Source organism: Ostrea edulis, chromosome 7, assembly GCF_947568905.1.
Source record: "Ostrea edulis chromosome 7, xbOstEdul1.1, whole genome shotgun sequence".
Classification (NCBI taxonomy): Eukaryota; Metazoa; Mollusca; class Bivalvia; order Ostreida; family Ostreidae; genus Ostrea; species Ostrea edulis.
In genome coordinates this window covers 13,446,980-13,464,040 of record NC_079170.1, presented here as the reverse complement: position 1 = coordinate 13,464,040, position 17,061 = coordinate 13,446,980, and the positions used below count along the sequence as shown (strand labels likewise).

General features: G+C 33.6%; 1 protein-coding gene across 2 annotated transcripts in view; it reads left to right on the top strand.

Annotated features, from left to right (window-relative positions):
• The window catches only part of LOC125653811 (uncharacterized), a 73,965-nt gene extending 62,489 nt beyond the window's left edge, over nt 1-11,476 (top strand). For both annotated transcript variants that reach the window (XM_048883426.2, XM_056143389.1), the window contains 5 exons: nt 1,669-1,764; nt 5,116-5,312; nt 6,058-6,129; nt 7,033-7,104; nt 9,999-11,476. In XM_048883426.2, coding sequence (XP_048739383.2) covers nt 1,669-1,764; nt 5,116-5,312; nt 6,058-6,129; nt 7,033-7,104; nt 9,999-11,242 — 1,681 coding nt within the window. In that variant the 3' untranslated portion in view covers nt 11,243-11,476. The remainder of the gene's footprint in view (nt 1-1,668; nt 1,765-5,115; nt 5,313-6,057; nt 6,130-7,032; nt 7,105-9,998) is intronic.
• The last annotated feature ends 5,585 nt before the right edge of the window (nt 11,477-17,061 follow it).

Genomic DNA, 17,061 nt, shown 5'->3' with positions numbered 1-17,061 from the left:
AGTTCCCCCCAAGACGTTACTCTATATATTGTACCTGTATTAAACGACCACCTGTCTGACGCGACCAACGACCATGATTTTTACAACCTTTTCATGTATTTTCACGAAATTTTACCTCTATTTAACGACTGTACATTTTTCGATTACAACGTAATTACTACTTTCGATTTCAGTTGAGCCGACTATTCTGGGAATTATCGCCCCTAACACTTTCGTTTTCAAACGCACGACTATTCTGGGAATTATCGCCCCTAACACTTTCGTTTTTATACGCACAATTTTGCGATGATCTTGTTTAGTCGGCCCTCTGAATAAATTATTATGCCTAAGCTGTCAACATGCAGTGTCGTGTGTGGTTAATTAATAAAACCCGAGTTGATGTTTATTTAACAAAATCAAGGATCAGGGAATCAAGGCCGATGTATTTGAGGGTGTGAATTTTGACAAACTTTAAGAAGTGCCGGGTAGGCTAGATCGGAAATGAAAATCTACCACTTGTTATACCATTATGATATACCATTATGTTCAACAGAGTAAAAATTTGCCCCGTTGTGATATAAATCAGGTAAATATTGTGCTTAGGACTGAAATTTTAAACGGAGTATTCGCAGTTTTTCCTGCATGAGATACTAGAGGTTTCCAGAATAATGACCGGAATTTGCGGCTCACTTCGACATGTCCCGAGTATTTGACACGTCTGAGTTCAAGAAAATTGCTTGCATTAGTTCTAAGCTTAAAAGATTTGCTGTGCATGTACAATTGATATTGTGATTTATTTAATGTTTCTCAAATTGAATAACATTTTTCCAGCATGTATTGTACAAAAGGAGACGCAACACTTCACCATCTGCTTTCTTACCACAAGCATTGCATTTTTTAGTCACACTGTACAAGTAGGCTATACATAAATACTCTTTACAACAAAGTGTTTTTAAGTTTTAGAAAATCTACATGCAGTTCATAAATAATTTTTGAATCGCATGTAGATGTGTAATATGAAATGCATGCAAAGTGTATCATTCTTAAATAGATTAAAAGTGTAATTTTTATGAATAAAAAATTATGATACAACACATCATATTCTAGATTTTTAACAACAGTGTATTATTAATTTTATTTTACAACTATTAAAACCGTACTTGATATTCTTAATGATAAATTCCAAATACATGTAGTCATTTTCTCCATTATACAAATTATTTACGAAATTTTATCCATTAACTGCGGAAAATAGGCAACCTGTATTTAGAGACCACCTGTCATATGTGACCTTTTCTCCATACTCCGTTGGACGGTCTCTTAATACAGGTTTGACTGTGTGTGTGTGTATATATATATATATATATATATATATATATATATATATATATATATATATATTTATTTATTTATTTATTTATTTATATATAATATCGATATTACTCTCTATCACACAGGAGGGTGTGATTTTTATCATCCAGAGTGTGATAGCATTTTTAAATATTTTTTTTCTCTCAACCAATCAGAGTCATCTAATTTACATGAATGCATGATATATATAATTGCTATTTGTTGTACTTCGATTTACAATCTAGAAATCCAACACCAATATTAAAGAGAATAGCATTAGGAAATGTATCTAGGTAAATGTATTTTGTCTTCATTGCTTTCAAATTTAAATATCCCCAGAGCTCTTGACCATACCACAAATCTTACCAATGAAGCGATAGTTGTCAATTTCTCCACGAATTGTCAGGACACCAACATTCAACTTATTGTGACAAGGTAAGAAGTAAAATATTGTATTGTTATCATGGGACAGATCCATAACATTTTCAAAGGGAGTGTCACCTTCTATGGTATAATGGCTCACGGCGGGTGTGACAGGTCAACAGGGGATACTTGCACCTTCTAGGCACCTGAGTTATGAGATTGATCACTGCTCGTTATCTTCACCTTTCATGGTACTTTTTCCTACCCCAGAAAAGGGTTTATGATGCGATATGGGTCGTTGTGGTGTCTATTGTATATTTTATAATTTCGATGAATTACTGCTGATGCGCGGATCAAATCAATCATTGCTCTTATCGATTGAATTAATGCGCGCATAATTATATATTATTACTACAGTAACGTGCTCCTAGGATTTGGATCACATAGGGTTAGCAGGCGCGGATTATCGGATCGAATATTGGTGCATTAGTATTGTGTGAATCGTCCCTCTGAACACGTTCTCGCAAGTTGTCTGTGGTGCCTTGAGGTAAAGGTGCCACAGACCGTCAAATTTTCATTCGAAAATAAGCGACAAATTTCATATTAAAATTGATCAGCATCACTGTCTAGTATTTCAAAGTCACCAGGATACAAACCATTTCTGTAAATGGTTTTCAAATCGCCGACATTTGATGAATATTCTTTTGTTTAAGATTGACAGGTAGATTCTATGTTATTTTACATGCAGACGACTTTTGATATATTTCTGATGTAACTTTTATAGTTGCATTATTATTTATTATCAAATTTCAGATCATTAACTAATCATTAATTATTTGTAACTCCAATGAAATGAAATTGGATACAAAATTTCGATTGAAGTCAGCATTTCGCAAATTCTGTGGTCGTTATAACGATCTAGTTCGTCAATACACCCTATCATTGGGTCAAATGCTGTCTGACGTGTTTCATACCGATTGTTATGCGCTTCTTGGCACACTGATTTGGACTGCGTATAACTCCGTTTACCTGATCAGGATATAGGGCTCATGGCGGGTGTGACCGGTCAACAGGAGATGTTTACTCCTCCTAGGCACCTGATCCCACCTCTAGTGTGTCCAGGGGTCCGTGTTTGCCAAACTATCTATTTTGTATTGCTTATAGGAGTTATGAGATTGATCACTGTTCGTTATCTTCACTTTTCATACAGCAACTAGTAAACTGTGACGGGAACACCTTACTAGAGTTTGTCTACATTCAGTATGTGTCAAGGTTCAAGGTTCAAAAATAGTTCGTGCAAGACAAAAATATGCGCTCTGTTGAAAACGTCATCAGTTTCAGAGGACACTGATACGGAATCAGAAAACCGGATCACACTCTGTGAAATCAAGAGTTTCAAAAATAAATCCCTCATGGGTATATTATAAAATGAATTATTGCTCTCATCAATTGAATTGATACGCTCACTAATTTAATTATTGTGCGCATCAATTCACCTCATGAAAACAATGATTGATTTCATGACTTAATTTGATTTGACTATTTGAAGATATCACCAATTAAAATATTATGTATAACTTATTTTGTAATGCTTCCCTTTATTGAAAAGAAAAACACGAAAACACTTTTCATTTGTTTTCTTTTCAAATAGGGCAAGCAATCTTTATTATTTTTTCTTTTTTAAAGATTTTAAATTAAGTGTATGTACACAATATGGTTTACATGTACTTTTCACAAGGGGGGCATTGTACGATGAATCTGTAACGACCGACAAAGTCATAATTTACATAGTGATGAAATACTTTTAACACTAAGGGATTAGCATTTGTGTTTTGCATTCACATTCTATCATAGCATTGATGATTTATGTAATTTATCAATGGTTAGAAATTGTATCATTAAGCTTTGTGATTGTCATACTGTCATTGACAGTAAATTGAAACCTCCATGTCCTTTCAGTGGCTACTGCGTTAAAAACTGATATAAATATTCAGGGGTGAATTCCTGGTGGATCCCACAGTGTAAAAACCTGATATAAAAGCCGATTTTATATAGCTGGGGTGTTTTTCCGTAAAACGGCGAGGCAATTGGACTAAAATTACCTGTTTTGAAAAAGATGTTTTGATTAATATTCAACAAGAATATAGAAACGTACTTGATTATTCTTGAAATAAGATGTCTCATCACAATCACGTTTTGGTAAAAACTTGACAACCTACCATTGCATGATTATATAAAACTCTATAAGAAGATATCTACAAATTCAAGGAATAGTTGTTCTCCGCAATAATCACTGTACATGGAAGGTGTATGGAAATTAAATAACTAAAACATTCTTACAAATATATGTTACGTAACTTTATAAGTATGTGGTTCAAAACGTTATGGCATATCTGAACTTGCTAATTCCTTTAGAAATAAAATACCCATATGTTTAAGGTAAGAAAGCGAAAACATAAAAACGTAACCTACAAATTAGGCAAAAATGCGATAGCGTACAAAGTCGTATTTGGGTACATTAAATCACGCTTTTGCATAGGCTTAGTTTACGAATGCAAAAAGGAGCCATGTCTTAATGATGGCTTAAAAAAACAGCAACAAAACAAAAGAAATGTTTGTGTAGGTTATGAAGCAATTATTGTTTACACATATTTACGTTATGGCTATAATAATATCGTTTTTACATGTGTTTTAATACACTACCAAAGTCCGTCAAAAAATCTGAACTCTGGTTTTTGTTTTTACAGTATGGCCAAGCGGGTTCAGAAGTGACATCAATACTTCATATTTTTTATTTAAAATATCCTGGATGTATTTTTATATCAATAATATGAATAGCTGACATCAAATTTCGATGATCTTTTTTACATATGCAAGGTGAAGATAACGAACAGTGATCAATCCCATAACTCCTACAAGCAATACAAAATAGATAGTTGGGCAAACACGGACCCCTGGACACACCAGAGGTGGGATCAGGTGCCTAGGAGGAGTAAGCATCCCCTGTTGACCGGTCACACCCGCCGTGAGCCCCATGTAGATCCCAATACTTTCATTTATTGATATCAAATTATACATAATTATCGATATCAAGAATTCGAATTTTTTATATCATTATAAATTCGAATTGTTATCAGCAAATGATTGTTTATATAAATAATAGGGAAAACTATTGATATCAAGTGCTAGACAAAAAATAGCAACGACATCCTCAAAAATCAACCTTTGGTATGAAAAAAATCACCCACCACCCTTCATATTCGCCACTGGTTCGATAAGATCCGGGGCTATATCTGGCTATATCTGTTCGTTACCTTCACCTTCCATGTTCAACATGATGTAAATACTCGACTTCCTGTTTAGAGTTTCCAATACATTCTATAAGATATATGAATATTGCTTTAAAATATGCTTAATTTCCAGACCTTCAAATAACACATCTGTAAACACCTATAAACCCATTCAATATGAAAGAGAAAACAGAGAATGTGCCAGTTGTGAAATCCATGTGGTGTTTATCGTAATTCTAGCACTACTCTTCGTCGGATCTCTGGTTCTGTCTGGGTGGTTATACTTCAGACAGCGGCAAATGAAAAAGAATACAGCACAACAACAAATAGGTGACATTTTATAATCTTTATATATTTTTTTCAATAATTCTGATATATTTGTAACTCTTTCAGGGAAACATATACTTTTGGTTTGGGCAGATGAAAAAGATGAAGTTTTGGTTGTTTAGAAAGCTTCATCGGATCCAACTTAAATTTCATGAAACAGTTGTAAACTTTTCCGTTAGTGTATCCCTCATTTGTTTGTGTGAAAGTCATTTTTTGGGACTTCAACGATATTGAAGCTCCTTTAAGATCTAGTCAACCATTTCCCCGTAAATACGACATTGATTTGTACAAGAGAAACTTAAATAAATCTCTTATCAAAAGGTCTTGGCTAACGGGATACGGAATTTTCTGGCTTCTATAATTGCACATATGTCGTTGTTTAATACATAATGACATTTCACACCGAAAACGTGTATGAAAATTTCAAAATTAAGATTACTTCAAAACACTATATCGGGAGAAAAATGCGATTGTTCTAAATGCGCATGTTTTAAAATTTCCTATTCAAAAAGATATTCTTCGTTTGTTTTCAACATAGAATTTGACATCAGCGACTGAAAATCTATGAAAATGATTGATTAGGGCGAGTTCGAATGTTTCTATTTCAAAACATATATCAATCAAATTACGTTTGAATGGTATTTCGATGAGGTAACAAGTTGAAATAAACGGACATTTAAAATTGTTTGGAGATTGGAAAGGGATAGTTGCATAAGTGGCACATGATGGTGTTTGTTTTCCTTTACAGACATGACAAGTCAACCATTACTTCCTTCATCAACGTCGTCACATGAGAACAGTGAATCAACGCACCCACATGGTAATACTATACAGTAAACACCGTAAAAATCAAGAACATATATCTATACTAAGTGACAGAGAGATCCATACTAAGTGGCAGAAAGATATATGCTAAATTACAGAGATATCTATATTAAGTTATGGAAATATCTATATTTAGTTATAGAGATATCTATATTTAGTTACAGAGATATCTATATTTGGTTACAGAGATATCTATATTAAGTTACATAAATATCTATATTAAGTTACAGAGATATCTATGAAATATTGATTGTTTAGAAAGATTCCTCGGATCCAACTTAAATTTCATGAAACAGTTGTAAACTTTTCCGTTAGTGTATCCCTCATTTGTTTGTGTGAAAGTCATTTTTCTTGGGACTTCAACGATACTGCAGCTCGTTTAAGATCTAGTCAACCATTTCCCCGTAAATACGAGATTGATTTGTACAAAGAGAAACTTAAATAAATCTCTTATCAAACGGTCTTGGCTAACGCGATACGGAATTTTAACCATATTCTCTGGCTTCTATAATTGCACATGTGTCGTTGTTTAATACATAATGACATTTCACACCGAAAACGTGTATGAAAATTTCAAAATTAAGATTACTTTAAAACACTATATCGGGAGAAAAATGTGATTGTTCGAAATCCACGTGTTTTAAAATATCCTAGTTAAAAATATATTCTTCAATTGTTTTCAAGATAGAATTTGACATCGGCGACCGAAAATCTATGAAAATGGTTGATTAGGGCGAGTTCGAATGTTTCGATTTCAAAACATATATCAATCAAATTACGTTTGAATGGTATTTCGATAAGGTAACAAGTTGAAATAAACGGACATTTAAAATTGTTTGGAGATTGGAAAGGGATAGTTGCATAAGTGGCACATGATGGTGTTTGTTTTCCTTTACAGACATGATAAGGCAACCATTACTTCCTTCATCAACGTCGTCACATGCGAACAGTGAATCAACGCACCCACATGGTACTACTATACAGTAAACACGCTACGCCTACCGTAAAAATCAAGAAAAGATTTCTATACTAAGTTACAGAAATATCCATTAAGTTACAGAGATATTCATTAAGTTACAGAGGCATCCATTAAGTTACAGATATATCTATTGAGTTACAGATAAATCCATTAAGTTACAGAGAAATCTATATTAAGTTACAGATATATATATATTAAGTTACAGAGATATACGAATCTTTTCTAGAAAATTCAATGGGAAAAACATTACCCCAAAATTGAAAACTTTTACATACATTACGTTAAAGAGATATATATTAAGTTACAACGACATCAATATTAAATTACAAATATATCTATACTAAGTGACAGAGAGATCTATATTAAGTTACAGAGATATCCATTATGTTACAGAGATATCTATTAATTTACAGAGATATCCATTAAGTGACAGAGATATCTATATTAAGTTACAGATAGATCCATTAAGTTACAGAAATATATATATTAAGTTACAGATAGATCCATTAAGTTACAGAGATATCTATATTAAGTTACAGAGATCTATATTAAGTTACAGGAGTATATATTTAGTTACAGATCTATCTATTAAGTTACAAACATATATATTAAGTTTCTGAGACATTTATTAAGCTACCGAGATATTTGTTAATTTACAGATGTAGATATTAAGTTACAGATATATATATATATATATATTAAAGTTACAGAGATATCTATGATAAGTTGCAGAGATATATGATAAGTTGCAAAGCTAGTTATTAAAGTACAGATACATGTTGTACCTATTAAGGATTTCTGTTTTAAGGAGATATATATTTGGCTATGAGGAATATATATGTTACATGGATATATAGCTTTAATCATAGATAAAAGTTTTTCACGTTTACTAAAAGTTCTTTAGAACTTTTTAGATTCCACATTTGATTTACACCACTTCTGACATATGAAGTCGCACAGTACGTTTGAGGTTTCTCCTTCACAACTATTAATATTTTCGTGAGGAGCAAAGATAGGGGCTTGGTAGAACATTTACTCGATCCAGCAATGTATCTTTGTTTGTAAGGGGTTTTATGTAGTTTAGGAATCCAGAATAGGTATGGTAACTCATATTTATCCGACCCTTGACTGGGATATTAAATGTGTCTAAAACTGAAGCATGGTTTTGAAGAATTTGATCTTTTGAAAGGGCAGTTTTAGTAAAAGTACGATTACCGAGAGTGGAATTAATGCCAAGTTCGCTTAAAAATACAGCTGTAATAATAAGCCTTACAAACAAATACAATGTTATTACAAGCTTTGTCAGCTAGAACCAAAACATATTCCTCGTGTAACCTATTTCATTCTTTTATCACTTCTGATTTTAACATGTAAGGTGAAGATAACGAACAGCGTCTAATGCGGGAGTTTAAACTACAGAGGTGTATGATAAGTTACAGAGATATAGGTCACCTTACAGAAATATATATTAATTAACATACAGATACCTATACATTTCTGTTTTAAAGAGACATATCGTTAACTCCGCGCGATCTATCTTTTTCATATGGTATATATCTTTATTCATAGATAAAAGTTTTTTGTCAATGTCAAATTAAATCGATTTCCTAGATCCTCCTAGTATATCTATTAAGTTGCAGAGATATATATTAGATCACAGAGATAAAAATTAAGTTACATAGATATATATTAAGTTGCAGATATATTCATTAATTTACAGAGATTTATATTAAGTTAGATATATAATGATTTATTTCTTTTTAAAAGAGATATCTAGTTGGCTTGGAGTGATCTATCTTTTACATATCGATAAAAATATTTTTTCATTGATTCAGGTTAAATTGTTTTTATCAAAGTCAAATGAAATCAACTCCTAAATCATTTTTCCTTGCCGCGATGAGATAAAGTTGTTCATAATATCGATATCCACCTTTAAGGACATAGGGTACCCCAAACAAAGTTACAGAATTTTGTAAGACTCTTCGTAAATGTGTTAATATTGCTAAAAACTCATTATTAAAACAAAGGTTTACAATGAAACCAGCTTTATTTCTGCATTATTCGCAAATCATTACTAGAAAATTCAATGTAAAAGTATTGAAGTCAGCATTTCGCAAATTCTATGGTCGTTATAACGATCTAGTTCGTCAGTACAACCTCGCATTAGATCAAATGCTGTCTGACGTGTTTCCTACCGATTGTTAAGTCGTTCTTGGCACACTGATTTTGACTGAGGATAACTCCGTTTACCTGATCAGGATATAGGGCTCACGGCGGGTGTGACCGGTCAACAGGGGATGCTTACTCCTCCTAGGCACCTGATCCCACCTCTGGTGTGTCCAGGGGTCCGTGTTTGCCCATCTATCTATTTTGTATTGCTTATAGGAGTTATGAGATTGATCACTGTTCGTTATTTTCACCTTGCATTACCCAAATTCTTGAAAAACATTTTTATTGATGCATTCCAATTGAAATAAAAGAGAATCCACGTAAACGCATCATGTTCAAAATGCTATGTTTACATGCAATTTCTATTATTTCAACAAACAACAATGTAAATGGATCATTAATGCATGAAATGTACCAATGATTTGAAGATAATTTTGAAGGATTTCGATTTTAGGGTACTGTTTTACCAATGAATTTTCTAGTGAAGATTTTTGCATAATGCAAAAAGGTGGTTTCATGGGGGAAATTGTGTGGTAAATATTGGTTTTTAGCAATATCAAAACATTTACAAATAGCTTTACAAATTTTTTATAGATATCTTTGTACTGTAATAGATATCTCTGTAACTTGATAGACATCTCAGTAATTCAACCTATAGCTCTGTAATTTAATAGATATTACTTCTAGTTTACTCCATTTTCTGTAATTTCATGTAGATGAAGCTTTCTCCGATCTAGCAAGAGCATGTCGAAATGGAGATAAGGTTAAATACCATTCCCTGACGGCGCCGGAAACCTTCAACAAAAGCTTACTGATAAAGAAAGACAACAGAGGCCGGACCGTCCTCCATCACGCTGTTTATGGAGGAAGTTATGATATCGTGTACGATCTGTTAAAATTCAAAGAAGTAGATGTCTGTGAAAGAGAAAATATTGGCAGAACAGCTCTACACCTAGCTGCTCAAGGTGACAATGTGGAGATTTTTAACACAGTTTTGCAAAAGGCGGGAAACAGTTTGTTGCAGTCTAAGGATAAAAATCAGCTAACTCCATTCTGTTACGCTGCACTTGCTGGGAAAAAAACTGTCATAGAGAGTATAGTTGAAAAAGGATTTGATATCGAAAAATTAACAAAATATGGTGAATCTATCGCACATCTGGCATGTATTGGGGGTAGTTTAGAAATTTTGAAAATGGTCTCCGAGAAAGAAAGTAAACGTGCGTCATTGAACACAGAACATGAGGAGGAGGAGGACATAATCAAAGGAGAAAACAAAATGGATTGGACTCCTCTTCAGTACGCAGCAAAGTCAGGAAACACAAATATCCTAAAGTTTCTGATTCGTCTGATCAATTCCACTGAGGACTTGAAATCTGCGTTCCATTCTGCGTGCGAAAATGGACATATTGAAGCCTGCACATACATTGCTCAATATGAACCTGAATGTGTCAAGAAAACGGATAAGAGAGGAAGACATGCGGGCCATTTCATAGCTAAATGTGGAAACGTCAAAATTTTAAAATTTTTGATTGATGAATATAAACTACAAGCTGATAATCCGTCCTATCAGAAAATTAATATTCTTCACATTGCATGTCGCCATGGAAGGTTTGACATGTGTGTATATATAGCAGAAAATTATCCGCATTTAGTTACACAAGAGAGCAAAAAGGGATGGAATGCAGCCTTATTTCTTAGTGAAAAGGGAGGGGCCGATGAAGAAAGGCTAAAAATACTTCAGTTCTTAGTGAGCAAATGCAAATTATTTGTGCACCATGTCTCTAGAGCCGGAAAAACTATTCTATACAACGCATGTGCCAATAGGTCTCAGAGATTCTGTCGATATCTTCTTGAAAACTACCCTGACCTTCTAACAATCGAACGATGCATGGACCCCAGAAATGTCACCAGTGATCCAGAAATAATCGGTCTCATTGAGACGCATTCCAAGGAAGAGTAACGTTATGCTTTATTTCAGCGATACAAACAAAATACATTTTAAGCCCAGATTTACGCTAAAATAGTCTATAACAAGGTGGTTGTACTTCTAATCCTGGTGGAATCCGTTCGTATTCAATGTTTTACTATGCAAACTGTCATCAATTTTCAAAGAAAAACTTTGATCATCCATGTATCTTTCATCAATGCTTTCAATGAACAGTTATTTTCACTAGGAATAAAATATATAAAAGATTGAATAATTTATCATTTACAAATACTAGCACATCAAGGGACCCACGTGTTCTCAATCTGGCCTCAGAATTACACCTAGGCGCTTTGCAAGGGTAAGACGAGGAACGTAACGATAAAACACAATTAAATGACCGTATCACCATTTATTTAATATCTGTAAAATTATCAAAATAAAACAAAAAATATAATTAAGGTTAATAGCTAAAAGATTTTATATTTTATATTTTTATTTGGAATTTTTGTTTAGGGGAGTGGGGTCGGTGTTTGATAATTCAAACAATCACAGTTTATACATGGAGGACGAAGATAACGAACAATGATCAATCTTATAACTCCTACAAGTAATACAATATAGATAATTGGGCAAACACGGACCCCTGGATATACCAAAGGTGGGATCAGGTGCCTAAGAGGAGTAAGCATCCCTGCCGACCGGTCACACCAGCCGTGAACCCATATCTTGATCAGGTAAACGGAGCTATCTGTAGTCAAAATCAGCGTGTCCAGAACGGCCCAAGAATCGGTATGAAACACGTCAGACAACATTTGACCCAATGATAGGTTGTATTGGCAAAGTAGATCGTTATAACGACCATAAAATTTGCGAAATGCTGACTTTAATCGTGATTGTTGAACCCCTTCACCATCAACTTGTTTGTCAGTAGCCTGCCTCGATTTAAAAACTGATCATATGCAGAACAAACTCTTGCGTATCGAATCGGTTGAGGGATATAAACACCATATGCAGGCGATAATCGAATATTGCTACATGGATATATGAAGTTGACGATGGAGAAGCTGAAATCACCCCGTTTATCATAACGCTCAGATGTTAGTTTGCCGCTAATATCTATTTTCGATATGAAGCATAAGTAGACAACTCTGAGGTGTATTTTATTTTGATTTCATCTTTGCGGTGTTAGAATGTTATCATCGGAGTCCTGAGGGTTCTATATTGGGTCCTATGTTTTTTATTTTGTTTGTAAATGACTACCCACCATGTCTCAAGCACTCTACAGTCAATATATATGCAGATGATACCACGCAAGATGTTTCTGATAAATCTTTAGATGTAATTGGAAAAAAATTAAAGGATGATCTTATAAATTCTATGAAATGGATGCATAAGAACAAATTGACAATAAATTTAAAGAAAACACAATGTATTTCAATAGGAACGTCACAGAAATTATCGAAATGTAGAAACCTTTGTATTAATGTTGGTGAAATTTTTATAGAAAATGTCAAATGTGCCAAACTGTTAGGTGTTTACATCGATAAATATCTTACGTGGTCTTATCACACAGATGCCTTATGTAAAAAACTTAGTCAGAAACTAGGTGTTTGAAGGAGATTGAGTACTTTTATGTCAAAGGAGGCACTACTCAAAATTTACAATACTATTGTTTTTCCTCATTTTAATTATTGTTGTACAGTATGGCATGATTCAAAGAACAAGACAAATATTGATAAGTTTTTTTAAATTACAAAAGAGGGCAGCAAGGATCATTTTACATATCAAAGTACCTCATTCAGTGTCAACTTCTTGCATGCTATCAAATTTGAGCTGGATGCCTTTGATTGACTATTTTATTTATCGAAAAATTATTCTTATGTTTAAAGTTTTACATCATATGACTCCAGAGTATTTACATGTTTTTAGATTTGTGAATGAGGTAAACACAAGAAATACAAGACAGAGCTCTACAAATTTTATTTATGTTACAAGAGCCAAAACAGAATATTTTAGAAGATCTTTTATCATTTCAGCAGCAATTTTATGGAACTCGTTACCAGATTTTATAAGAATATGTACAACTACCACATCTTTTAAATCAGCCTATCTAAAACATTATTTTGACACTCAATGATACTCGTGTGTTTATTGTCTCTTTTCATTTAGTTCTTATTTGTATGTATATAAATTGTGATATTCCCATGCTTTGTGATATATTATGTTCTCGATATGTATATATGTTATAGACAGGACCATAATGTAAACTAGTTTATACAACTAATTGTGCAATCCTGTATACATAAAGGATATTATTATTATTATAGAATCTTAGAAGCTGATAGATGAAAAATGAGTTTTAAGACGTTTGTTGAAAATTTCAAGAGACGCTGACTTCTTGGTGTTATCTGGAAGGTCATTCCAGAGATGTGCTGCAGCTCAGCTGAGGGGGTGTTCTCCGTATTTATTGGGTCTGATGTTTGGCACCACAAATCGCGACTTTGACTCTAACCGTAATGGTAGACTTGGCTTGTATTCATCTAAAACAATTGTGATTTATGACGGCGCAAATCCGTGGAAGGAACAATATGTATACGTCAAAATCTTGAATTGGGATGGGAAGCCAATGAGGTTCCGCTAGAATTGGAAATATGTGTTTCCGTTTCGGCGACCACGTAACCAGACGAACAGCAGTATTCTGCACCCGTTACACCCGCTCCAATGTTTTCCTCAACACCAAAATATAGACATTATCAAATTTAGATGTTGCGAACCCGTTTACCAGAGTTTTGCAAACTTCATTTGTTAAGTAGCGTCTTATCCGCCCGATGTTAAAAATCGCGATCCACATGTCAATGTGACTGAAGTCATTTGATAAAAATATGACGTATGATTTTTATCTATTTATTTATTGCTTTGTTGAAAGGCGGATCAAACAATGAAGCAATCACCCCCCCCCCCCTTTCCCTAGAGTGAAATATATTTCAAAATAAACAGAGCAATGTTTACTTGTTAATAATCAATTCGAATACATCATTTTAGTCTAGTCAATCTAGCTCAAAAATGAGCAAAACCTCAAACTAATTGCAACAGAAATGAAATTTTGATTATTCATGCAAGAAAACACATGCAAACAACATATCAAAAATCGGCTTTTGTATTTCCATGGGAAAATTGGAATTTTGGGGTAAAAGGATGTGTTTTTCATGAAAATCGCTAAAAACTGGAATTGAAGAAAATGTCCATTTTATGTAACATACAGTGAAAATAAGTTTCATATCTCAAATTTCAACCTGGAAATGTTCGATTAATATTTTTTACAGCAGAATATATTCTTTCCTTGACTGTAATTTTTGGGTAAAATCTTGCTTTTTTGAATATATAATGTAATTGTTAAAGATTGAAATTTTAAGAAAAAAACCCACATTTTGTCATACATTTGAGTCTACCAATAAAAAATTGAAGTTAGGATTAATTTTAAAAACTGCTCAACAAGTAAGATATATAGATTATTGGCAATATATATGAAAAATACCATTTTAGGTAGGAAAACCTACTTTTTTCTAAAACGAAAAAAGTGAAAAACTGGAAATGATAGGAAATGACTGTTTTATAGAAGAGATGGCATTGATCTTATAAATTTAAGAATAAAACGTCCAAATGCACAACTTATCTTTTCTGCACCAAAATTTATTTTCCCTTGCCGAATTTTGGGCTGAAATCTTCATTTTCCAACAAAAATCGTTAAAAACTGGATTTTGGAAGAAAATACTTTTTTCTGTCCATTAGGCATATATGAGTTACCACATGAAGATTTATACATTAAAATAAACTGTTAACACAACACAAGTGCCCCTTCAAAAATGGTCTGTAAAAGATGACCTACATTTTTGCAGATACTCTCCTTACATCGGAAGTTGGAAGCGCGCTTACCATTCCGGTCCTATGTTTCACATAAATACATATAGTATTTTAAAACAAACAGTGTATAGTAAAGCTTACGTTGCCAAATTCTTTATTAAGCTGAGTTTTAACAGTTTGTACTACATCTATGACAAAACAAGGTTCAGCTTCTTCGATTTTATAAAGAAATCTTTAATACGTGCACTTCGTCAAGTTCTAGAGTTTGGGAAAGGGGGGGGGGTTATAGCCGTATTTGATGTTTAGTTCTATCCAAATTATTGTGCAATTAATACCGAGAATTTCAGGAGTAATCTGTTTTAAAAACAATGGACACATTGAATTAAAAGCAAAATGAATCGGACACGCAGCATCGTAAAAAAAAGCGGGGGGGGGGGGGGGGTGAAGATAATTTCACAATATTGCCTGAAAATTGACAAGTAAATTTTCATCCAAAGTTATAAAAATCCTTGATGGTGTGTGTGGTGTTGGTGTTGGTGGGGGGGGGGGCTAAGGTTGTTCTTTCAGTTCAATTTTACGACAATGCTATTTTTTAAAAAAAAAAGAGGAGGGAGGGCAACCTATCTGTCTAAAAATCGACCTCTGTACGTAAAAATTTATCAACTTTGCATGTAATGATAAAAGGTGTAGAGCCATTATTGCTACGTGCCTGATAATTATATAAGTGATCATTTGAGTAATTGCAGTACAGTTCAGTCCATGTTTTTACAAGTGCAATGGCTAGTGTCACAATTTGCCTTGCATTTACAGCGAAAAACGTTCAAAAGTTTATCTGGCGCGACTTGTAATTTAGTTTTAACGGATACAAGAATTGCTGAAAGCAGTGATAAGCCCCAGTTAGAAGGATCCAAATTAATCATTTCTTTAGTCCACTCTATGACTTAAAAAATTCTTGCAGTGCTCCTTTTCTGCAGCTGTAGTTAGTATATAGTTAGTGGCAATGTCTGAACTTATAAAAATGATATTGTGTTAGACAATTCTTCACATAGCAAATCTCCTATAAGTGTCTCTATGGTATTCCATCGTACAAAGTCGATATGACATCGACACCAGAATATATCTTTTTCTCTATGAAATCCTCATATAGTAACGTGAAGATAACGAACAGTGATCCATCTCGTAACTCCTATAAGCAATACAAAATAGAGAGGTGGGCAAACACGGACCCCTGGATATACCAGAGGTGGGATCAGATACCTATGGGCTATAAGGAGTAAGCACCCCCTGTTGACCGGTTACACCCGCTGTGAGCTCTATATCTTAATAAGGCAAACGGAGTTACCCTTATTCAATATCATTGTGCCAAAAACGGCCTAACAATTTATATGAAACAAGTCAGACAGATTTGACCCAATGATAGGTTGTATTGGCAAAGTAGATTGTTATAACGACCATATAATTCGCGAAATGCTGACTTTAAACGAAACAGTTGAAACCCCTTCACCATCAACTTGTTTGTCAGTAGCCTGCCTCCATTTAAAAACTAATCATATACAGAATTTTTTCGCGATTTGTCTACATTTTGACTATACATGACCTGTTCCGATGCCGAACATTCTTGACGTTGTGTCGCATCCTGTGAATGCATGTAGAAAGGGAAAGGATTGACAAACTTCGTTTCCTAAAAAGACGTCTGGTTTTAATGATATTCTTCACTTATATTAGGGACAAGATCAAAAATTCAATGTCTCACAAAAAACTAAGTTCACATAGTTTTCACCAAGAATCCCCCCCCCCCCCCCTTATAACTTAATATGACAAATGTTGAAACTAATCGAATAACAAGAAAAGAAACGTACGATTATAAATAACACTCTGTATACCTTTTCTACTGTTTATTCACAAATGAAAGTGTACATTAAATCTATTAAATGTTCATTAATATGTTTTAAATATTAAGTGGTATTCAACAGTCGCTTGTCTTTTTCCCT